Below are 24,736 nucleotides of genomic sequence, written 5' to 3' on the forward strand. Positions count from 1 at the left end.
TTATAATCTGCCAGAACGCCCAGCACACACTTGCTATTGGTGTTGTAGCCAATTCGATTAAATAGGCACGAGTAGGAGTCTATGATGGATTGAGGCCAAAGACCAAATTTGGCCAGGACGACAGGGTTGTACTCCTACGCTTTTTAAGAAGCACCCTGGGATTTCTAATGACTTCACAGAGTCAGGACCAGTAACACATTGCATTTAAAAGACTGTGTTGGCTATTGAGAGAGTGATCTGTCCCCCCTGGTCTCTCTAGCACCTCATCTGACTGACAGTAGCCTAATTTACTCCAGGTCTCCAACCCATCTCCCATCCATCATCACATCTGAAAGCCAAACTCGCACTTCAACAATGAACCATGTCACTCTCAAGCCCCCAATATATTCCACAGTGAAGTTCTTTATGGTTTTCCCCTTAGGGGTAAAATGTAGATTGAAATATTCTTGCTGTGGTTGACTGTTAGCAAACATACCAGAAACATTCGTTCTGAGTGCTTTCCTCTCAAAACCAAACAACAAAATGATAATTGTGAGAAAAGGTATTCAATTATAGTCTGATGCGTAAGAATATTTCATGTTCTGTTGTGTTGTTAGTGTGATTTGATGTTGTTAAAGTGTTTGTTACTAAAAATTAATAATAATAATAATAATACTAATAATAATATTAACAAAAATAATAATAATTAAAAAATGAAGGCTCAATTGTTAATGTAAACAATTTGGTGAAATCTACTTGGTAAAATCTAACCTGATTTCACCAAGTAGGACATGTTCCTAGATCAACATCTTTGTTGATCCTGGAACAAAATTCCAATCAGCCAATCAAAATTAAGGGATATGTTTATCGTTTATGTAAAGTTAGGCTTACTATTAGGTTTATGCAATTCAATTTGATTTTACAACTATTATTGCCGTCTGATTTTGGAAATAATTTGGGAAAAACAATTATGGTTGGGTTCACGGGTAGGGGACAGGTATGGATCACATTTTCGAACAAAAAGGATGGTCCAGGATCAACATAGATGTTAATCCAGGATCGCATCATACTTGGCAAAATCATAACATGCTTTTGTTAACATTGTGTTTAGTTAAAGGGATAGTTCACCAAACAGTGAACACCAAACAGACAATTAAATCACTATTTACTCACACTCAAGAGTTCACAAACCTTTATGAGTTTCTTTTTTCTGTTGAACACACACAGAAAAGATATTTTAAAGAATGTTAGCTACCATGTTTCATATACTATTATTAGGGGTGTAATAGATTCATTATTCACAGTTCATCCTTGATTCATATGAATCACAACTCACATTTCGGAACACGCGTAACCCAAGGATTATTACATTTTTTTTTACTAATCCTAAATTTGTAATGATCACGGAAGAAGTTGAGGAAGGTTATTAGGAATGTGGTGAGTTTCTTAGGTTATTAAAGGTGTTTTCTGTCACTACTTGTTCATCCTGCATTAATGCATTCAGTGTAAGATGCACAATCATTAAAAGATTGTGAGATTACACCACTAACAACTATGCAAGTCAATAGTTGCCATTTAATTTAACTTTTTTTTTTCAAAATAACTTTGTGTTCACATGAAAAAAACAGCCAATTATAGGGTAAGTAAACGATTTTAAAATGTTATAAAGTTTTAGAAGAACTATTTGTTCCAACACCAAGACCAATCAAAACCATACAAACAACAAGAACTAGACAGCTGCTTTATAGTAGGACTGGGTACTGCAACCGATATTATACAAGCAACAGTCTAATAAAATATTTGATTTTGGATATCTCCAGTTCTTGTTTTTACATAAAAGGCACCAATCAAGACCCCCATAGCCAGCAGCACACATCTGAAGAGGATCAAAATCTGGACAAAATCCATAATTTATGGCCCTATAATTTTTTTATAATGTTAACATAATAAATAAGCATTTAATGGTTAATACTAATATGGCAACCAATATATTATGTATTACTTGTAAAAAGTTTTACGGACTCTATAATCATCATTTAAAAAGCAAACCAAACATAGGTCTGTGGGTAAACTGTGCAAACAACTGCATAAATAAAACAGCGGAATGTTTTGATTATACAGTAAATGCTGATTAGCTGATCTTCACTTTCTTTATTTCAAACAACCAATTAAATATGAAAATATTTGCGCTTCAGAATGTCAGGATAAGCTGAAATGTAAGATTAGTAGCGCCTTCTGTGTTTATCCTCTTGATTTTGTAATTTGCTTGTTTCTGTGACTTTCGCCTTTCGTTTTGTGCACTGCATTGCTAAGCCGATCTCCCTCACCAACTGTTGGATGCCAATTCAACTTGCTCATTCAGCCAAAAAACCACCAACAGAGTCCGACATGAGCTGACATTGCAGGCACTCAGCACTCAGGCTTGGTGTGTCACATCATTAACGAGATTTATGTTTTTTTTTAATGTACCAGAACATGAAGTTAGAAAATCTGCAACTGCTCAGACTACTTATTGTATAAGGTGTGCAGCAGCACAACAGAAAACAAGAACATGATGTCTTGAAGTGTGCACTTGGTCTAAAAATGTAATGTTTGATGCTACAAAAAAAGAGAGTGTGATGGCCATAGTCTACAGAAATAGCACAGAAATTGTACATCCTGTGTCCATTCCTAGGTAATCATTGTGAATAAGCAGTTTTGCAGATGCTCACCTCACCGTTACAGTAGCAGTAGATGATTGACACAAAGAAGCCCTAGAGGAAAAACACAGAAATAGATGTTAAAAGATTAATGTCTAAAGAAATATATATGAACTAAATATATATTTTTACATTATCTTTAAAGAAAAAAAAGCTTTATATATAGCACACCTCTCTTCAACCCCAAGGATTTAAAATAGGAGTCATGCAGAGTTTTGTGCCAAACTTTAACGCTTGGGGTGAGTGGATTCTTCAGGTTTCTAATCCTAAGTAACTAATTAGTATGAGTAACACTAATTAGTAAGAAGCAAAGACGAAAGCATGTTTATAAAGACAAGTGTTTGTAAGTTAGGTTGTGATTGAGGAGTTAAAGAAGAATGTATAATTATCTCTGAAACGTTTTAGTAATAAGTACAGCATCAAGATCACACATTGTTTTCATTCATTTTGGATTAATTATGTTCATCATACAGTCGGTATTTAAGTATAGACATTCACCTCTTGTGTGTGTTATATTTGGAAGCATAATAACAAAGTGGATGCTTCTAAACTGAATTCATTCATTTAAATGTGTGTGGAAATTCAGTCATTCTGTGGTTGAATGTTTTTTCCTGAAGATTCAGTAAGTGATCTATTCTTGCACTGGGTCATGTCGTCCAGCTACCAAAAAAAGACTCTTAACCTTGCCAGCACCTGTCATTTAAGACAGCCGAATATCTCAGACAGAAATCAATGCTGCATGTCAAGAGATGTCAAACCTATTTGGGGAGCTGAGAATTGGACTGACCTTTCAGTTTATTTGTCTGTCTTATGTATCACTTAAACGTTTCATTACTTCATCATAACCTATGATAAATATCTGAGCTTTTCCAAAAGGAAGCATCTCTTCTATCTCTTTAGCATTGCAGTGTTAAAATGAATGAAGTTTGTCAAAAACATTACTATAATTTGTTTTTTTATTTCCTTACTACTTATTTCCTATTCCACAGTACACTGTAAAAAACTGCTATAAATTTGACAGTATTACTGGCAAAATTTACAAGCACACTGTCAATTAACAACAACAAATGTGCTGTAGTTTCACAACAAAATAGTAATTATTAATTTAAAATGCACTTTTTTATGGTACACTACCTGAGAAAAGTCTTGTCACTTATGCAAGTTTTAAGAACAACTAATAACTCGACTTCTAGTTGATCATTTGTTATCAGAAGTGGCTTATATAAAAGGCAAACACTTCTAGATTACACTTATTTTACCAAATTAAAATATGATCATGCCTTTATTTTTAATTATTTAATTGGGACAGTAAGGTCTGACTTTGCTTAGATAAAAGTCTTGAAACTTAACAGAAATAATGTACAGTATAGAATATAAAGTCATGGTGCAGTGGAAAACGAAGTAATTTTGTGTATGACTCCCATAAGCCAGGACGACTGCAATGACTCAAATAACTTAATAAAGTCATCTGGAAGGAATCAGAAAGTGTTCTTGCAGGACTCCCAGAGATCATCAAGATTCTTAGATTCGTCTTCAATGCCTCCTCCATCTTACCCCAGATATGCTCAATAATGTTCATGTCTGGGGACTGGGCTGGCCATTCCTGGAGCACCTTGACCTCCTTTGCTTTCAGAAACTTTAACGTGGAGGCTGAAGTATGAGAAGAAGCGCTATCCTGCTGAAGAATCAGCCCTCTCATGTGGTTTTTAATGTAATGGGCAGCACAAATGTCTCGATACCTCAGGCTGTTGATGTTGTCATTCACTCGCACACCCCTATACTGAATGTAACCCCAAACCATGATTTTTCCTTCACCAAACTTGATTGATTTCTGTGAGAATCTTGGGTCTATGCAGGTTCCAATAGGTCTTTTGCAGTATTTGTGATGATTGTGTGAAAAAATAATCTACTTTCTGCCACTTTTCCAAGTGATAAACCAGAAGTCAAGTTATTATTTGTTGCTCTTACAGCTGGAATCGATGACAAGACTTTTGTCAGGTAGTGTATTATTGGCAACCAAAATTGACATTTATTCAAACCACTTGCTTAAAATGAGTGAAGCAACACAACTCTTGAGGTTTTTTTTTGGGACAAATTAATTGTTTTAGGTTCAATACACTTTAATTTGTAAAAACCTACAAGCTAACTTATTTTCTTAATGTTTCCCAACACAAATGTTTGTGTGGAACTTATCTTTTTTTTTTTTTTACAGTGTAAGAATATTTTTTCAATTAAAATTCTAGAAAGAATTCAGGGCTGTTTTAATAAATTACATGCCATCATGGCTTGCAGATAAAGATTTTTTTCATTCTCTTTTTCATCCTCCCCCCAAAATCAGCATTACATCATGTAAAGTACATGCAAACCATTTTTATAAATGATCATAAAAAGAAAATCTGAATTTATGATTTTTGGAATTATCAAAAAGCAAAAAACATATGCATGTTGAATTGCAGAGATCACTGATTGCATTAGTTATTCATGGAATAAAGGCATCTGTCAAGTACCTGGAAAGAATTGAAGAACAGCTCACAATACATCCGCACCTCCCAGCCTAAACCCTCGAAGGTGTGCGGCATTCCAACAAACACGATGTAGTGCACCCCGAAAACAAACACCAACACGAGCGTGGATTTGGCAAGCTTCCTGGACAGAGACAAATGAGAATGTTCTGTAAATTAAAAGGAGGGTTCCTCCAAATATTCTTTATTTACTCACCCTCATACCTGCATGAATTTCTTTCCTCTGTAGAGCACAAAAGCAGATATTGAGGTGCAGTCACATTTACATTAGTATGCTGAAATTCAGCAGGCAAAATGCTTTCATCTCCTTAAGGATCTGCACGATGTGAAGGTCACATTTGTTGAAAATTTCCCATTTGACAGAACTACTAGCTTGCTGTGTTTACCAATATAAGTCTGCTTGGATTGGAAATGGGAGGTCTTTTTAACTTCCTAAACATTAAAAAACAATGAAAAATATTGAGATTTAATTACTTCATGCTGTAAGTATGAAGTAAAAAAGTTATAGTGAGAGAATATGAGTTAATATTTTAACTTAAGTCCCTAAGTTTTTTTATAAACTAATTTCAAGAGAATCACGTGCTATGATTGATCATGGCTGGTCCCGAATCACAATCAATGTTAATCCAATCAGGTGAATCCTAACCTTCAATAAATAGACCAGTATCTTTGCTTTTTGAAGAATCCCCCTATCCACCCCATCTCCCCCATTCCTCCTTTACCAAGGGGAACTCTCGAGAACTTCCTGATCTCAGGACTTCCTGAGCCCAGGGCTCAAGTATCTTCAAGCTCAGGGTTTTCTCCCAGGAGAGCATGTCAAACCTGCAATCAGTATCAGGCACTAGCTAAGCATGAACTTTTGAAATACAGATTAAACACATTAATTTTAGAGATAATTTTGTTTAAGAGAAATAATAGAAGATTTATAGGAGACGCAAAATATAAGTGCAATTCTAGATTCACACACACACTTACATTTAAGTGTAAGTTTTCTGCATTTCATTTTTAATAAATGTTAATATTTTAATATTTGCACAATTAAAATTGCACATATTCATCACACTACATTGCAACAATTCAATTTGAATTGTACGAACCCACTGTATATACACATTTGTAATTATGTCCATATCTCTCTGCATACTTCTGATTATTAATAGCAACCTGTACATATATTCATCTATTGTTAATCTCTGTTCATAGCTAATAGAACCTGTATATAATGTTCATAGTACATTCATCTGTAAATATCACCCATTGTTTGTATTTGTATTTGAATCTGAATTTGTATTTGACCTGCTCAGTTTTGTTTGTTTTTATTAATTTTGGGTTTGACCCTTTCCAAAGTTTCTGTTAGTAAATAACTTTGTTTCTTGTTAATTCTGTCTTGTCAGTTTTGTTTTGAAGAATTTTTGGGCACTTCAGGGATTGTTTTATGTATGATTGTGTAAAATGCAGTAATGAGAGACAAGCTAAATGCAGTCTTGTCCAGCTAGTGGCGCTAAACACACCAAAAAAATGTACCTTCATTCATTAATTTTCCTTCGATTTAGTCTTTATTTCAGAGGGTGCCACAGTGGAATGAATCACCAACTGCTCCAGCATGTCTTAAGCAGCAGATCCCCTTCAAGCCGCAACCTAGTATTGGGAAACACTCATTCACACATACTACGTCCAATTTAGCTTACCCAACTCACCTACTGTAGAGTGCATGTCTCTGAATTGTGGAGGAAACCGGAGCACCTGGAGGAAACCCACAGGAAAATGGGGAGAACATGCAAACTCCACACAGACATGCCAACTGACCCGGCTGGGACTCGAACCGGCAACCTTCTTGTTGTGAGAAGACAGTGATAACTACTGAGCCACCGTGCCGCCCCATAATAGGAATGTTGAGTGAATCTAATGTGAGCTCAGAAAGTCTTCAGAAACTGCATGATACAGTAGGTTTGTGTCGGGAACAGACTGATACTAAAGATACCATTTGTTAAAAATCAAGCCCACACTACAAAGATATTGAACAGTTTCACATGAATAGGAATTTAGAACACATAGGACTTTTATAATGTGTTAGTCAAATGTTTGATTCACAGCATATGCCCCTATTAGATTTCATGAGATCTCCATATTTGCTCCATAGAGGAAAGTCATAAAGATTTGAATCACATAACAGTGAGTAATGGGCAGCACGGTGGATCAGTGGTTAGCACTGTCACCTCACAGCAAGAAGGTCGCTGGTTAGAGTCCCGGCTGGGCCACTTGACATTTCTGTGTGGAATTTGCATGTTCTCCTTGTGTTGGCGTGGCTTTCCTCCATTGGCACAGGTTTACCCCACAGTTCAAAGACATGTGGTATAGGTGAACTGGATGAACTAAATTGGCTGTAGCGTTGCGAATTTGAGAGTGTATGGGTGTAACCCAGTACTGGGTTCCAGCTGGAAGGGCATCCGCTGTGTAAAACATATGCTGGAATAGTTGGTGGTTTATTCCACTGTGGCGAGCCCTGATGAATAAAGGACTAAGCCGAAGAAAAAGGAATAAGAGTGAGTAACAGATGACAGATATCTAACTCAAGTGATGCAAATATAATTTATGATGAATACAGATTTGTCTTGTTCAGTAACAATCAATCTAGACACATCTTTACAATCATGTGGCCACCCTTGAAATGTCCAAAACTAAAAGAAAACTCAAGAAACGCACCTGTTGATCACTGTGTAGGCCAATGAAGCAAGCATGACATAATTGCAATATTAGAAATTCAAAAAGTTTGTCTTTAATCCGTGTTTGATGTGGCCATCCTTGAAATATCTCCAATACTAAAAGTCAAGAAACGCCTTGTTCTTTTTGATCCCTGTGTAGCCCGATGACGCAAGCATGACGTGTTTGCAATATTAAGAATTCAAAAAGTTTGTCTTTAATCCTTGTTTGATGAATGACACCAAAAAAACGCCTCCGTGTGGCTTTAATCAGAATAAAGACGAACGCTACATCTTAATGGCTACGCCTTGCCTGGCAGACAGGTTAAAATGTCTCACAAATTAGTCATGAAAAGAATCATGAAAAATAATTGGGAAAAGAGTAACGTTGGTAGGTCATGAAGACTAAATCCTCTTTTAATTGAAGCCTGGCTAAGTTTGATCAACCAAAGTATTGCAGTTAAGCGGGCGTCACACCGAATGAGAGTCAAGACTTCATTCCAAATTATGACAAGGCTCTTTTTGGCTTAGAGGAAATGAGCGGCTTATTGACATGTTTGCAAACATGACTGTCTGCGTCTTCATGTCTGTCCTGCCAGCTGACACCTGGAGCTCTGCTTAATGCTAATTAGAGGCAGAGGCAGCAATGATCAAATTGATAACTGTTATTAGCCGTGCAAAATGACATCCTTTGGCATCGTGTTGGCTCTGGATTGTTTTGTTTCAGGGAGCATCCAGAATAGCATTCTGACATGCCAAATCCCAAATGCATTTCTAACGCTTTTGTTTGTCAAATGGAAGTTTCTTTCCGCACGCAACAAGATCAAATCTATGATATCCAGTGCCCTCAAAATACGACACTGATATTAGTACATGATGGAATGATAGGAACCACAATCCGAATCAAACCGCAAAATGAGTAGGCGCAGGAAGGAAAGCTTATTATCGCATCTCTTTGCCACAGGCAATCCTGCCTCCGAGCTGTCAGATGAAAGCTTTTGCCTAAATTACATAAGGAAATAAAGAGTTGCTGTAGGGACAGCTTTCACTCTCAGCAAGAGAAAAACACCAGTGTAATGATACAGACAGTTCGAGCCTGTGCAGCATTGAATTTACCATTTTAAAGGCACTCGAATGCATAAAAACAGGCCAAAACAGTGGGAGGGGATGCACAAACCTGTACTGTTTCCTTGTGTCGTATCTGCCTGCGTTGGTTTCACGGATTTTGGTAGCAAGGACCCGTACGATATTCACAAACAGGATGAAGTTCAGCTGAAAAAAGAGAGCACAATGAAAATTAATGGGTTGATTAATAATTAAACTTCCAAAACAATTAATATTAGGACTGAGGAGAAACTATTTGTATTTATAAGATGGTTCATACACATTTTTATTGCTAAAATTCCTTGACGTTTCCATGGCTTTACCAAGACTTCTCTAAAAAAGCTCATTTTAATGTCTATATACTGTATACATGTTAAATAATAGGAAAAACAATGCACGTTAAAATTTATTACAGTATATCGCAAAACGTGTAACAATCAGATGCTGGACAACGAACATGCGGATCCACATGCAGTTTATTACAGGAAATTTGTACAGACAATGGTCACAAACAGGGACAAACAGGTTGGGAGTGTCGAGATCCTGAAGCGCAAGTGTTTCAAAACTCTGCACCAAAGCATGATCCGAAACACCCAGGTCACGTGACTAAGGTGATTCGAAACAAACATATCATGTGACTAAAGCGAATCCAAGCAACGTTTTAGAATCTAGCAACAACCCTGTTTTATGACCAAAACAAGACATATTTATTCACAAAGTGTTTATTTGGATGTCAGACCAATGTTAAAACAAAACGTTACAAGAACAAAGCATTTCAAACCCACCATCTATAGCTGCATCATCCTGGGTTCGAACCCACTATCCCTGCATGCTGGTCAGGAACTCTCACCACTCCGCTAAATCACTTGAATCTTCAAGTCTACAACGTGGGGTTTAATACCTCAATTTGCTTAGCATTCTTTGCCAAAGCTGTTTTAGAGTAAAAAACAAAAAACTGACCACTAGGTGTCACTGGTCACTGTAGAGTGGGGTTTCGAAACGTTTTAAAGCTTCAACATATTTGCTTAGACTGCTTCAGCGTTTCATGAAGCTTCGCTTTGCAAAGACAAAAACAGGCAAATGGTCAGGCTAGGCAGCAAAGAACCAAACACGGTAAAAAAGCAAAAGGTCAAAACACCGGAAGGCTAGAAAGGGGAAAATCGCTTTGCAATGTTAACAGAAAAACAGAAACAAGACTCAGCAAAAAGTGTGTGAAACTGGGGTGTATATATAGTTAATGTAATCACTGAGAATGACCATAACTATAGCCAAGGACAGAAAAGAAGTAAAGATAATTAACCTATATTTATGTACACAGATATGTGTTAAACACATTTCCATGACTTTTCCAAAACATTGTGGATTTTTCTATTTTCCCCCCAAAAAATTCAGGCCTGGAAAATGCCATGCCAAAATTTCATGAGTTTTCCAGATTTTAAATAACCGTTTAAAGCCTGTTATAAAACATTCCATGATTTTTATGTGTTTAATAACATCTAATAGATGTCTAAACACAAACATATTGGCTAAAACAAGGCTAAATTTGGGCTTTCAGTGAAAAAAAGACTAGTCCTCAAATATGAACAACATATGAATAATAAATGAATACATGTGTGATGTCAAAATTTTCAGTGAAAGCCCAAATTTAGCCTGGTTTTAGTCAAGACATCTAGTGTGTGTTTGGATGTCTATTAGATGTTGGCAGGATGACGTCAGCAGCATATGACTTGGTGTGACTGGCTCTTCACAAACCAGTGAATCTGTCATTTGAAAACTGCTCTTTTCTGTCTGCTCAACTACAATGAGTGGGATGTGTGTGTGAGAGATATTTTAGAACAGCCTGAAATCAATATGATGAACAACGCTGCATTCCGGGAGTTAAAAAATTAAGTCTAGGGTCAAAAGGTTATAAGTTTTGGCATTTGTAAACTCAGCATTTCGCATATAGAAAGGATTTACATTTGGTGTGCAGATGTATTCCGTTATTCATTTCTTCCATTTTGCATATGCACTTATGCAAGTTGATTTGGAAGTAAATAATGCTAAACTATCAGTTGCTAAGTTGAGAATGAATAATTAATGTAGAAACATGAGTACTTAGCTGTCCTACAAGCATTGTTGCTATTGAATAACATAAATCATGATATGAAGTTGTGTCCATGTGATTAACGAATACTTAAACGCCTCCACATGGCTGAGAGTAGATAAGCACTTTATAAAATGTTTTAAAATGAGAAATTCTTCCTATAATATCACCAAATTACCTTTTAACAACCACACACAGCGTTCAGCATATATAAGTACACCCCTCAAACAATCTATCTTTTAAATTTATGTTTTTATTAGGAAGCTATACAATATTATATTTGTGCATATACATTAGATTAGTCAGTACTAAAGCCAAATCTGAAGCTTATCTAACAAAATAACTCACGATAACGGTCTAAATAACAGTACACCCAAATTTATATATTATAGAGAAATATTAAATACAAAATTTAAAAAAGAGGAAAAATCAAGAGGAGCAAAACTATTGAAAAATTGTGTTGAAATTTTGTAGGCTGTAATCTTTTTTGCAATATTTTGCTTGAATTTAATTGTATTATCTTCCAATTTCTAAATATGTTTGGTGACTAAAATATTATATTAATAAATATATCTGTTTAACAAATCTGTTTTGTATAAATGCTCAAATACATTGCCTATCATCACTGAGAAATTGATTAAAATAATCATTTTCAAAATGGGGTGTACTCAGTTATGCTGAGCACTGTAAGTTGAGATCACTTTATTTTGATAGTTCCCTTTATGGATTTAGTTGACTAACTTTGCCACTACATGTCAAGCAGCAGTGGTTAGAACTGTCTAACATCTGCTAACAGTTTTAATGTTCCCTCAACAGACAGTCTAAGTAACTATGCTAGTACAACTGCTTAATTTTTTCTACTAGTCCTATCATTAACAGGACAGTAAAAGTCTATTAATACTTTAATAACTGTTGGTTGACATACAACAGTACTCAAAGTTACTCATAGTTAAAAGAATGCACGAAGGAGAGCTAAAGTCAGTAATTTCAGTGTAGTTAATGAACAAAAGTAATAACAACTTGCTAATATATGTTTTGTTGCAAAAAAATAAAAATAAGATTCAAGAGACTGTGCTGTGAAAAAAAGTCATTTTAAACATGAATACTAATGTATGCTCACACATACAAATAGATGACAGTAACAAAACTAAATAAAAGGATTTTTTCCACCAAAAACCCCACCATGCAGGGCCCGCAGAGCTCTTCACTGACATGCAAATGAAAATGATAATGTCATTCCCAATCACTTCAATCACACATTTAAATGACCCCTTCAAGCAGAATATTGCCCCAAAATCCACCATCTGTTATGTGGGAGTATGGGAAGAAAATGGAAATGTGCCTTTACGTGTTGCAACATATAAATCATTGTTAGTCTGATTTTGCTCTCATAATACATCCGACTTTTGTTATCCATCCATGAATCGATCCATTCATAATAGCCGCAGTAGTTTGAATATTATTAATGTAACATCCCTATGTTCTCTGCACATCAGCAATGAGAAAAAGCACAACAACAACTTTAATCATTTTCACATTTACACAATCTTTCATTGTGTAAAAATATGCAAAGCTGAATGAAACAGTGTGAAATATAATCATCACCTCAGTGTCTGAGTAGATGGATTGGATGGATTGGAGCTAAGAGTCGGTTTTGTACTTTTCTGTTTTTTTCTGAAGGTAAAATGTAAGTATTTTAAAGTTTGAATTATCTCTTTACAGCTAAGCACACCCATTTGTATGCAGCGTGTGTGCGTCTTGCAAGGAAAAGTCCAGCTGTGCTGTCTGGCGTAAATAAAAAAAAAAAAAAAAACACAGACATCATGTTGGGACAGCTTTATCATCCTCCATAGAATCTGTCTGATGTGCACAAAGAGATAAGTGAACAGTTGGATATACACAATTAAATCTCTCAGCAGTATGGAGAACCTTACGTCTTTCCATCGCCATTGACAAGATACACTTCCTAAACAAAACATCACTGCTTTTAGCTTTGATTACAGCACACATTACACATGGAATTGTTTCAATGTGATTCTGCAATGTCACAATATTTATTCCCGACTATTCATTTTTTTATCTTATATTTACGATAGGAAATTCGTAACTTATGTGCAAAGTCTTCTCCAGCACATTCCAAAGACTCTCAATAGGGTTAAGTGTCTGGATTCTTTGGTGCCTAATCCTTGTGTAAAAATTTGTCTTATTCTCCCTGAACTGCTCTTGCACAGTTTGAGCCTGATGAATCCTAGCATTGTCATCTTGTAATTTGCCTGTGCCATCAGAGAAGAAAAAAAATCCAATCATGGAATAACCTGTTCATTTTTTACATTCATGAGGCCAGCTGACCTCATTATTTGGCCACATATCATTGCTTAACCTAAACCTTTAGTTTGAAACAAAGCCGCGAGTTTGACTGTGAGCTGCTGATCTTCAACATTCTTCATAATATCTTCTTTCATCTTCAACAGAAAAATCAAACCAATAAAAGGTTTAAACCGTTTGAGCTTTACATTTTCATTTTGAGGAAAATTATCTAATTTTCACAAAAAAAGAGACCTGCACTCAATGCTATTAGACGCTGTTTAAGGGCTGCACGGTGGCACAGTGGGAAGCAGGTTCGCCTCACAGCAATAAGGTTGCTGGTTCAAGCCTCGGCTGGCTCAGTTGGCGTTTCTGTGTGGAGTGTGCATGTTCTCCCTGTGTTCGTGCGAGTTTCCTCCAAGTCCAAAGACATGTGGTATAGGCTAAATTCTCCATAGTGTATGTGTGTGAATGAGTGTGTATGGATATTTTCCCAGTGATGGGTTGCAGCTGGAAGGGCATCCACTGCGTAAAACATATGCTGGATAAGTTGGCGGTTCATTCCGCTGTGGCAACCCTGGATTAATAAAGGGACTAAGCCGAAAAGAAATGAATGAAAGTTGGCAGTTCATTCCGCTGTGGTGACCCTGGATTAATAAAGGGACTAAGCTGAAAAGAAAATGAATGAAAAAATGAATGAAAGATGCTGTTTAATCCACATATAAATATAGCTTCAATGCCACCTTATGTACACTAACACATTAACCCTTGATCAGTGGAATCACACTACCCGGCAAGCATTTTTTGTTTTTAAAAGATGTCTAATAGACGTCTAAGTATAGTCGTCTTGGCTTTAACAAGGCTAAATTTGGGCTGTCAGTGAAAATCTAATAGACATCTAGGAATTGGCCAAAACTAGACTTGTCATCAAATAAAGAGAAATCAATGACTACACATATAAAGTCTGTCTAATAAGTCTATTTGATGACTAGTCTAGTATTGGGCTATTCTTAGATGTCTGTTAGATTTTCACTGACAGCCCAAGTTTAGCCTTGTTTTAGCCAAGCTGTCCATGTTTAGATGTCTATTAGATGTCTATTAAACACAAAATTGTTTGCTGGGTAATGAGTCAATTTCAAAGCAATGAAGGTGACTTTAAATTTTAGATGCGTACAAGAGATTTCTACAGATAGATTTCGCAATGGGTCTAGTTTGTCACACAAACTACTGTCAACAACTGACTTTTTATGGCCTGCATAATTGTTCTAATGCTAGCTTGCCTAAAAGTATAAAACAGTGATAGATGATTTTTACACAGAAGTGTGCTCTTTAAACTATACTGTAGGTGGCCTGTACTTCTAGGCCCTTTCACACTGAGCATGATAAAACAATGCAAATCAGAACAAAACAGTAGATTCCTTTAGGGTTAGGTGATGTCGACCAATTTGGCATCTTATGATGTCTAATGTGAAACATTGCGATGGACGATGGCATCGTTGTCGTAGGCGGTGGTGAATTAATTATTTATGAATAATTAATATATAATGAATTCATTATTTGTAGCCTACTGTTTTAACTACCTGACCCGCATAGTCTTTGTTTTACCCATAACCAAATCATAAATAAATAAAGAGAAGTTAAAGATAAGTCAAATTACCACCTGTCAATCACTTTTTCCACAGGACTCTGGCATGAATAGGCAGAGTGATCTGTGTCGCTATAATGGCGTCAACAAACTTGGTTGGTGAAAAGGTGCAACACCAACAGCAACCAACCTACAGTATATTCTATACATTTTGCTAAAATGACTAAGTACAAGCGAGGATTCAAAGGCTGAAGCAGTGTGCTGACACTGTGACACGTTAACTGATAGATTCAAAAGACCAAAGAGTCATTAGATAGAGACTAGATTAATTAAATATCATGTTTAACAACTATAGTGAGACGCCATCCAGCGGTACATCCTTGATAAACTGTCCAACGTGCACTGCTCTCTGGGGTTTTGTGCTCGCAGCACCCGCTGACTGCTGGAGCTCAGATAGACACATACATTGCAAATGACAGAGTGTGTGTGTGTTGTCACGTGATGTGCGTTTTCAGAGGTATAGTGTGGAAGGAGAGCTTTTCAGAAATGCTAGGTGAAACGCCAGTATGGACTAAACTAAGATGTATTAGTGTAAACGGGGCCGTGTGTATTTTCGTGAGCGAGTTGCTGCTGAAACAGGGGCAGGGCGGAGGATTGCGATGCCGGCTCAGCATTGTGATGTCTATCAGCCATTAGCAATGGATGATGGCATTGTCTATCGACCCAAGCCTAGATTCCTATATGGTGCCATCCACACTAGGCACAACTGGTCATGGCATGACAAATTGAGGATTTTCCACATGCCTGGAGCTTCTGCAGTTGAACAAAAGGGTGAAAGTTGTGGCGATAAAGTGCAGAAGCTCATCTGAAAAGTAATTTACTGCTGTATAAAGGTGCAGTAGACTAAGTTAAAGCAAAATAGTAAAAAAAAAATGGCGAGATACACACACTGTACATAAGGTGACTAAAGAGAAGATCAGGATAAGTGTTGTGTGCAGACTGCTGTAGGCAATCGATGGTTTCATATTGGTTGTAATAGCAAAGTTTGTCTGCAATTTGCTCAACGTTATCACATCACGCTCACTGCAACAGGGCCTTTGTCTGGTCTCTGCCTGCTCAACCCTGTCAAACGTTCTGGCCCGTCAATATGCCTGAAAACAACAAACACTGTCACTGTCCAATCTGCACAGTCACAGCCCTTTAGAAAGAATCTTTGATATTGTGGTCCTGTAGAGACCCTCTGGAGTCAGAGAAGGTGTTCGCCCTGCTCACAGAGTGGCATGATGGCATCATCTAGGTGAGTGGATATGGACAAAACATCATTGAAAACTGCAGACACCTCATGCTGACGCGAAGGAAATTATGCTGTGCACATCTAGTGTGTAATATTACTTTGTATACTTCACTGTAATATATTTTAGCATGATTTCACAACATTTCTGCTATTGTTATAGAGAATACAGAGAAAGTTAATGGACAGCGACAGACAACAATATTAGGGAATGCTGTCAGTCAGACTTAAAGGTAAAGTTCACTCAAAAAAATAAATAATTTGACATATCATCATCATCATCATCATCATTTTCACCCACTTATGCGGGCCAGGTCGCGGGGGCAGCAGTCTTAGGAGTAGGGTTGGGTACCGAAACCCAGTGCCATTATAGCACCGGTACCTTTGTAACCGGTATGTACCGGATCAAATCAGCATATGAATTTTGGTGCCACTGGTGCTGCGACAAGGACGTAAGAAGCATCAAAGGGTGCATCAAAGGCACACATAGGTACGCGTTGTCACACCATCTCTAAGCATTTAATTCTAAACAACTTTGAGGAATATGGACAGGCGATGTCAGGCGTTTGTTCTTGTTGCTTAGGGAACGGACGCACGCAATACAGCACATTCGGTGAGCGAGACCGACTCTCTTCAGATTAACACGGATAATTGTGTTAATCAAATTTGCTTAAACTAAGCGTTTTAAAACAGATTTTAAGCAATGATTCTGACACTGCAACGTGAAGCAGATGCTTTACAAAAACTGCGTGTAAGGGGGAAACACGTCAAGCTTAATGACACATTTGAGGGCTCAAAGGCAGAGGAATGCACTGTCTCTGACATCAGCTGGCACTCTTAATGAGTTACGTACATGGACACTAATGCTCCGATTTTAATATGATTTAGACAATACTCTGATTTAGAGTCTAGACAACCATGTAAGCAGTGATTTTTGATAACCTTAAAAGGACCACAGACACCTGCGTTGCGAAATGCGAAGTTTTTCTTCTTTCCATTTAACGTGCGGTATCAAATATCAAGATTGTGCTTCCTATTACATACATTAGCCTAATCAGCATGCACTTACGACACTGAAGTTCCTATTGTGCTGGATTAGACCCCATCTTGAAGTAGCTACTTTAGTTCACTTGAAAGGAGTTCCTGTAACTCTAATCGTTCCCAGTTCATACAGTGCAAACATGCCAAAAAAAAGCAGGTACTCACAACAATACTTATAGGAACTATAAAAACATTCCTCAAGCACTGAAAAAAATGATGTCTACAAAATTGTTGCAAACAATGTACATGTGTTGAATTTAAACAAAGTTAGTAAAGTTCAACTTAATTTGTTTGTTTAATTACAGCCCAAATAAATTGTTTACAACCGATTAACATAAATTTTTTTTAGTAAATCCAAGGAATCATTTTTGAACCATTTTTTTCAGTGAGTGTGAAAGCCTCTATGAAGAGAGGTTTATTGTGGGCTCCCTTGGACTCATTGAAGAGCAGCTGTGCTGGTGTTCAGAATGTACATCTGGATGGCCAAAGCCTTGTTAGGTTATTAGAGAAGCAGAGAGTGCCATCACATATGATTAGATGCATTGACTTGAGTCATTCTGGGAAAACTATAGAGTTCCCTCTCATGATTTTCGCCTGGACATTTGGTTCAACCACTTCAGTGAGCTGGTTCAGCATCTGTTGATCCAACACTCTCACAGCTCTCGATGATGGACTCTCAGAAATACATCATCAGTGACCCACTCTGCCACCTGGATGGTAGAAGATTGGCCAGAGAGCAGCAGGCCAGCTGTAAAAGCTGGAGAATTATAGAAACTATGATATCACATGACCAGTCATCAAACTGCTGGACCACACAGATGTCAGTGTGAATTTGCTGAGGATAATCTAAATGTGGGGTTAAAAAAGATCAGTAAGCAATTTTCTCAGAATGCTATTGGCTTTAGAGCAATATTTTTCAGCTGCCTGAAAAGAAGGTTTTAAATTGTGATTATCATCACAGAAAGGAGGGGTTTGGAAATATTAATCTCTGAACAAATCATAAGAGAGTCATTAGGATAATTAGGTAAAAAATAACTGAATTTAAGTCAATGAAAGTGTTTTTGACCTTGCATGTATACTGTATTAGCATATTATTTGTTTGGAACTCCCCCTTCCAAAAATGTACATTTTTAAAACATAATAGGACTTTAAACAATTTACATAAGGCACATATTTTAAATGCAAGCATATTTTTTAAATGAACACAATGATTGAGAAAGGAGAAGTAAGGTTAACATGTGGGCACCCCACTGAGATACTTCAGTTTCTGCTAACGGTGCCCAGGTCTGAATCATGTTATTGTCTGCATCCAATAATTGGCAGGACTGGCAGAAACACACACGTACACATTGTAATCATGGTAACGTTCTTGCCAGTTTTTCTGACATTTGCCTTTGCCAAAGAGCTTTTCATCTTGCCATGTTGAATGACAGAAAAGAGAAAAGTTTAGGGAAAGTCTGCCTCCTCAGGGAAAATTGCCTTAGTCTTTGAACTGATTCCAAGGCTGCCACTTGGTTATCATGCAGTGTTTATTAGTTCTCCGCGTCACTTTTACTTACCCCAATGGCTGTCAAAATGGGAACCTGGTAGATCCATTTGATGTTTCCCGCACTCAGCTCCCAGCATCTGCGCAGATAACGAGATCGAACAGATAAATGAACCGGCACACATGGATTATGATGCAGAAGATATTTTAAAAAGCACAGAGTGAGATAGTGGGAGAACGGCTCCAACACTTCCAGTCCCAGAGGCAGATCCTAACACCGTAATGATATACTGTACTTCATGGTACATTTAGTATAAATCAGAAGGATGGAGTTTAGTCTCTCTGGTTCTGCTTTTAGCCGCTGACCACCTCTTTCTCTTTGAGAAAGCTCCGGCAGTTTATACAACTCATTTCCATTGGTTTGCCACCAATTTGTTACGGCATTTGTAATCCCATTAGGGATGTTTACTATGATGTGCAGCTGAATGGATAATCTGTTGATCAAAGGACATGGTCTGTAAATAGGATATACTGTAAGCATGCAGAGTGATACTGAATTCATGTCAGGAGGAAAACTAAAGAGGCATAATGAACATTCATTATAATTATGTAGAGATTATTAAATTGTTTTTTATTTTCTTCATTTAAAAAGTGCAAGGCAAGACACAGCCGGTGAACAGGTTATTCAAATACTGTAACCAGTAGTTTTCACCATACATTCCTGGTTTATTTTATATACAGTTGAAGTCAGAATTATTAGCCCGCCTGTTTATTTTTTTCCCCCAATTTAACAGAGAGAAGATTTCTTCAACACATTTCTGAGCATAATAGTTTTAATAACTCATTTCTAATAACTGATTTATTTTATCTTTGCCATGATGACAGTAAATAATATTTTACTACATATTTTTCAAGACAAGCTGTACAGCTTAAAGAGACATTTAAAGGCTTAACTATGTTAATTAGTTTAACTAGGCTAGTTAGGGTAATTAGGCAAGTTATTGTATAATGATGGTTTGTTCTGTAGACTATAGAACAAAATTGCTTCATGGGGCTAATAATTTGACCTTAAAATGGTTTTTAAAAAACATAAAACTGCTTTTATTCTAGGCGAAATGAAACAAATAAGACTTTCTCCAGAAGTAAAAATATAATCAGACATACTGTGAACATTTCCTTGCTCTGTTAAACATCATATGAGAAATATTTTAAAAAAATAACAATAATAAAATAAAAGGGGGGCTAATAACTCTGACTTCAAATGTATAATAGAGTTTTAGAGTTTTTAGTTTTAGTATTATATTTTTTAGTATTAAATTAGATGTTTTCTAAAATGTTATGTTTAGATATGCAAATGAAGCATTATCTAATTTAATTAAAGGTGTTTTTTTATTAAACATGGTAATTTCTTTTTATCACTGCATAATAAATATATAATTATATTTATACTATGTTTGTAGAGTAAATTGTACATAATCAAGTAAATTATGTATGAACATATCCCCTCTGTAAATTCTTCAGAATATAGATATGAATAAAACTAAAGTCTGGTCTGCATAAGTGCTGCTGAAGTAGAAATTTATGGCTCAGTTTAGGAAATGTTCTTTAAAAATAAACACAATAGACAAATTGAACTGTGACAGAAAAAATGCCTAGAAGTGTATCTTGAACATTTTCTTTACATTAGTCTGAAAGTCTCAAAAATTAACATGTGCATGAAAAAAAACACAAACAGTTTTGCCAGTAAAGTCTTGACCTATTTGAGTGATTGAGGAAGTGTGTCATGTGATAGTACCCTACAAATGAGTGAAGGGAGTCCTGTTGTTTCTTATATGTCCAATCTAACAAGGACTCATTAAAATGAGAATGAGTCACTGGCTTTTATATAACAATAGTAAATAAAACAAGCTTCACAGCAGAAAGACATCAAGAGGGGAACACTGAAGAACCATATTTGCACATAGATGAGTGATGCCACCCACCACCAGAAATAATCTGACAATTCTAACCAGTTGAGTGTGAATAAACCTGGTAAACAGAATCTTCATATATTATTTTTTTGCTGTTATGCAATATGTTATGAGGCATTATGCTACAGTAAAAATAAATAAAGAAATAAATAAAGAAACGTACTCATTAAATTTCAGCAAGTGAAAAAAACTACCATGTACAATATATATAAATATAAATATTCTATTTATATATTCTAATGTTTACAGTTGCAACATACATTATAAATATTCCACATTAATAAGGAATTCAACTAATATGCTGTTAAAGACTGATTGTGGACTATACATAATAATATTATTGATTATCTCCAACACTCTGTTTAACTACTCGTTAACAAAAATTTCTAATTAGCCAATCACATGGCAGCAACTCAATGCATTTAGGCATGTAGACATGGTTAAGACGATCTGCTGCAGTTCAAACTGAGCATCAGAATGGGGAAGAAAGCTGATTTAAGTGGCTCTGAACATGGTATGGTTGTTGTTGCCAGGCGGGCTGGTCTGAGTGTTTCAGAAACTGCTGATCTACTGGGATTTTCACACAACCATCTCTAGGGTTTACAGAGAATGGTCAAAAAAACAAAATATCCAGTGAGCGGCAGTTCTGTGGGTGCAAATACCTTGTTGATGCCAGAGGTCAGAGGAGAATGGCCATTGGTTTGAGCTGATAGAAAGGCAACAGTAACTCAAATAACCACTCGTTACAAACGAGGTATGCAGAAGAGCATCTCTAAATGGCATCTCTTTAACGCGCCATGTCAAAGCGAGAATCATCTCAGACTTGTTTCTTAAACATGACAATACGCGTTCCCGTGAAGGGGTAGGGGTGTCCCAATTCTCTTTAGCTTGAAGGAGTAGGGCTAAGGGCAAGGGGTAGATACCCCTTCGGACGAAGATTTTTCAGGACCACACTCGAAACCAAGGGGTATGAAAATTTCCCAGAATACACCTGCCACAGCTGCACCCTGAAGGAGATCCACAAATTTGTATTTTTTTTTTGTCATTATTAAGAATTTTATATAAAAGCATTCGTGTTTTACTGTCATGCTTTTTCAAAAAAATGCTAAAATAAAAAACGCTAAATTTCGCTATCTATAATCCTTAATAATAACTCCTGTACAGCAGTCCCACAACATTCTGACACTCGATGACACTGCAATACCCTGTCAGAAAAGTCTAGTGGCTGACAATGGGCTTTTAATGTGCTGTAGTGCTGTGGGTAAATTTTGAAGCCCTTCCCCATGGCCCTTAAAACAGAGTGTATTTTTGTAGGGGTACAAAAATAGACCTGGGATTGGGCCTAAGGCAGTTCTGAAGGCAAAAGGGGGTCCAACCCAGTACTAGTAAGGTGTACCTGATAAAGTGGCCGGTGAGTGTACTTGACCATACATTTCAAAGACAATTTATTTGACATTAAAAAGTCAAATATTTAACAATATTTAACATGAGAATTTGCTTGTTTGTATCTCTTAATTTTACCTGTATGAGGAAATTGGTAATTAATAAGATTTTTTACATCCCATGTAATAAAATGTGCATTATGTTGACATCACAGATTCATTCATTCATTTTCTTTTTGGCTTAGTCCCTTTATTATTCCGGAGTCGCCACAGCGGAATGAACCGCCAACTTATCCAGCATTTGTTTTTACACAGCGGATGCCCTTCCAGCTGCAACCCATCTCTGGGAAACATCCATACACACTCAGCACTACCTACTGCGTCACTGCTTCGCCCGACATCACAGATTATTACATGCCAAATGACTGCTAAAATACACCACACATTGGTGTCAAAATTTCACATAATCTCACTCTTCCTATGAATTTAATAGTATAATATTAATAACAGGTGGTTACACTGCTTCACTTTAGATGATATTTTGTTGAGCAAAATTTACAGAGAAGATTAGAAAAAAAAAAAACAGCATCTTGATGTCATAAGTACCTCTCGACTTTTATCAAAAAATGATATAATCTGTTGTAAGAAGTATTTGTTATCGGCTTAAAACAATTTGGAGGTTAAAACCCTTCCTAAAAGATTTGGAGATGCATGTTCATGCTTTTAATACCCTGAACTGGACTATTGCATCTCCCTCTGTGTTGAGATCTGACAGCGGTAATTATCTCATCTGCAGCTTGTAGAGAATGCTTTACAAAGGCTTGTTTTTTTGAAAAAAGCATCACATTACTCCAGTGTATTGTCTCTCCACTGGCTGCCGGTTAAGTTTAGACACAATTATATGATATCATTCATGTTGTTTCATAACATTTAGCTCAGCTATTTAGGGACCAGAGATCTACGATTCAAACATTGCTAACAGTTTCTTGGTCTATGAGGAAGTCAAAGGGCGATCAAGCTTTTTCAATAGCTGTGAAAAAGTCTTTTCTGTAAACAGCAGACTACAGGAACTGAGGCTTTCAAGTCTTTGTTGTAAAATGATCTTTTAATCTTAGAATTTGAAAAAAAAGGTTTGTAAATAATGGATAAACAAGGCAGCAAGAATTCTTTTTACAGTGTAGGTCATAACAGTTTTTTATTATCAACAGCTTTGATATTGGAGCATGATTTAACATCAAGTAAGGAACAAAAATGTCAGACACTACAAAATAGCACAGTATTAACCTCGCAGTCTCAATCTGAAGTTCAGATTGAAGAGAACTGGGTCCTCATGTGTCAATGCTGCATACGCACAAAAACTTTGGGTACACCAGATTTCACGCTCACGTTTGGATTTACTAACGATGAAGTTAACGTGAGAATGTGCGTTGGTCTATGTCAACTTCATATCTGGCGTACGTGTATTTCTTGTGTGTGTTTGTTTTATTTCCATTGGCGGCTCCTAGAGGCAATTATGTTAAATTGCACACTACAAAGTATCCTGGCAACTGGTTCATTCCAAAGGGAACTGGCAGACCGCTCGGGGTTAAGCCAGTCGTCTTTGAGCCGTGCATTGCCAGTTTTATGGTATGTGATCATTCGCATGTCTAGCAGTATATAAGGTTTTCATACCATGCAGTTGACCAGTCAAACATTACATTACAGCGCAGCGATCGCCAGTTTTCCCAATGTAATTGGAGCGATCGACTGCACGCACATTGCTTTAAAGACGCCTTCTGAAGACGAATTTGCATACGTGAATCGGAAACATTTCCATGGAATTTCCAAACATTTCCATGGCTACTCTGGAAAAAATTGCTTTTTTGAAGATAGTTTTATAAGTTGTCAGGACTTTATCTACAGTAAGAAAAAAATGAGTAAATACAGGTTATTATATGTGTAAAAAAATACATAAAAATAAAATAAAATGAATTTTAAAATCTCTACTTTCTTTTCTATGTGCGTTATTTGGTAGTTGCCATTAGAAGTTATATTATTAGCAGTGGTATTTAAGAAATTTAATACACCTAAAAAAAGTATAATAGAACCATTTCGAAGCTTCTGCTTATAATCGCTAAATGCCCTAAAATCACTATGTGCCTCCTCAATTGTAGGTCGCTTTGGACAAAATTGTAAAATTTAGATGAACATGCATGTTATTTTGCGAGCTGAAGCTATAAAATTAATTATTTTTTGTGTGTTAACCATAATTGTTTAATGTGTGTGTGTAAAGATATTGTAAATGTTATGGTGCTAATTAAATAAAAGTTGAAGAATAAGTTAAGAGCCAGTGCACAGATCCACTATGTACTGACTGATTTCTGAGCCGCTGCTGAAACAGGGGGTTTAATATTCATTAAGTTTCCCAATTACTGTGTTAAAAGACCCGTTTAACTTTGACCATTAAGATGACAACACTGGAATATTAAACAAAATCTATACTTTTAGAGATTTAATTTTTCTTTAACAATCTGTTCTCACACACGTTTGAGGGCATCAGTTCATAACATCAGCTCTCCATATACAGCTAAAAAGAAAAATCATTAGCC

General features: G+C 36.4%; 1 protein-coding gene across 1 annotated transcript in view; it reads right to left on the minus strand.

Moving 5' to 3' along the window:
- The window catches only part of pth2ra (parathyroid hormone 2 receptor a), a 108,152-nt gene that overhangs the window by 6,011 nt on the left and 77,405 nt on the right, over nucleotides 1-24,736 (minus strand). Inside the window, exons 9-12 of the mRNA XM_056465716.1 lie at nucleotides 18,870-18,936; nucleotides 9,077-9,171; nucleotides 5,186-5,324; nucleotides 2,691-2,732 (exon numbers count right to left, since the gene is read on the minus strand). Coding sequence (XP_056321691.1) covers nucleotides 2,691-2,732; nucleotides 5,186-5,324; nucleotides 9,077-9,171; nucleotides 18,870-18,936 — 343 coding nt within the window. The remainder of the gene's footprint in view (nucleotides 1-2,690; nucleotides 2,733-5,185; nucleotides 5,325-9,076; nucleotides 9,172-18,869; nucleotides 18,937-24,736) is intronic.

Source organism: Danio aesculapii, chromosome 9 (assembly GCF_903798145.1).
Source record: "Danio aesculapii chromosome 9, fDanAes4.1, whole genome shotgun sequence".
Classification (NCBI taxonomy): domain Eukaryota; kingdom Metazoa; phylum Chordata; class Actinopteri; order Cypriniformes; family Danionidae; genus Danio; species Danio aesculapii.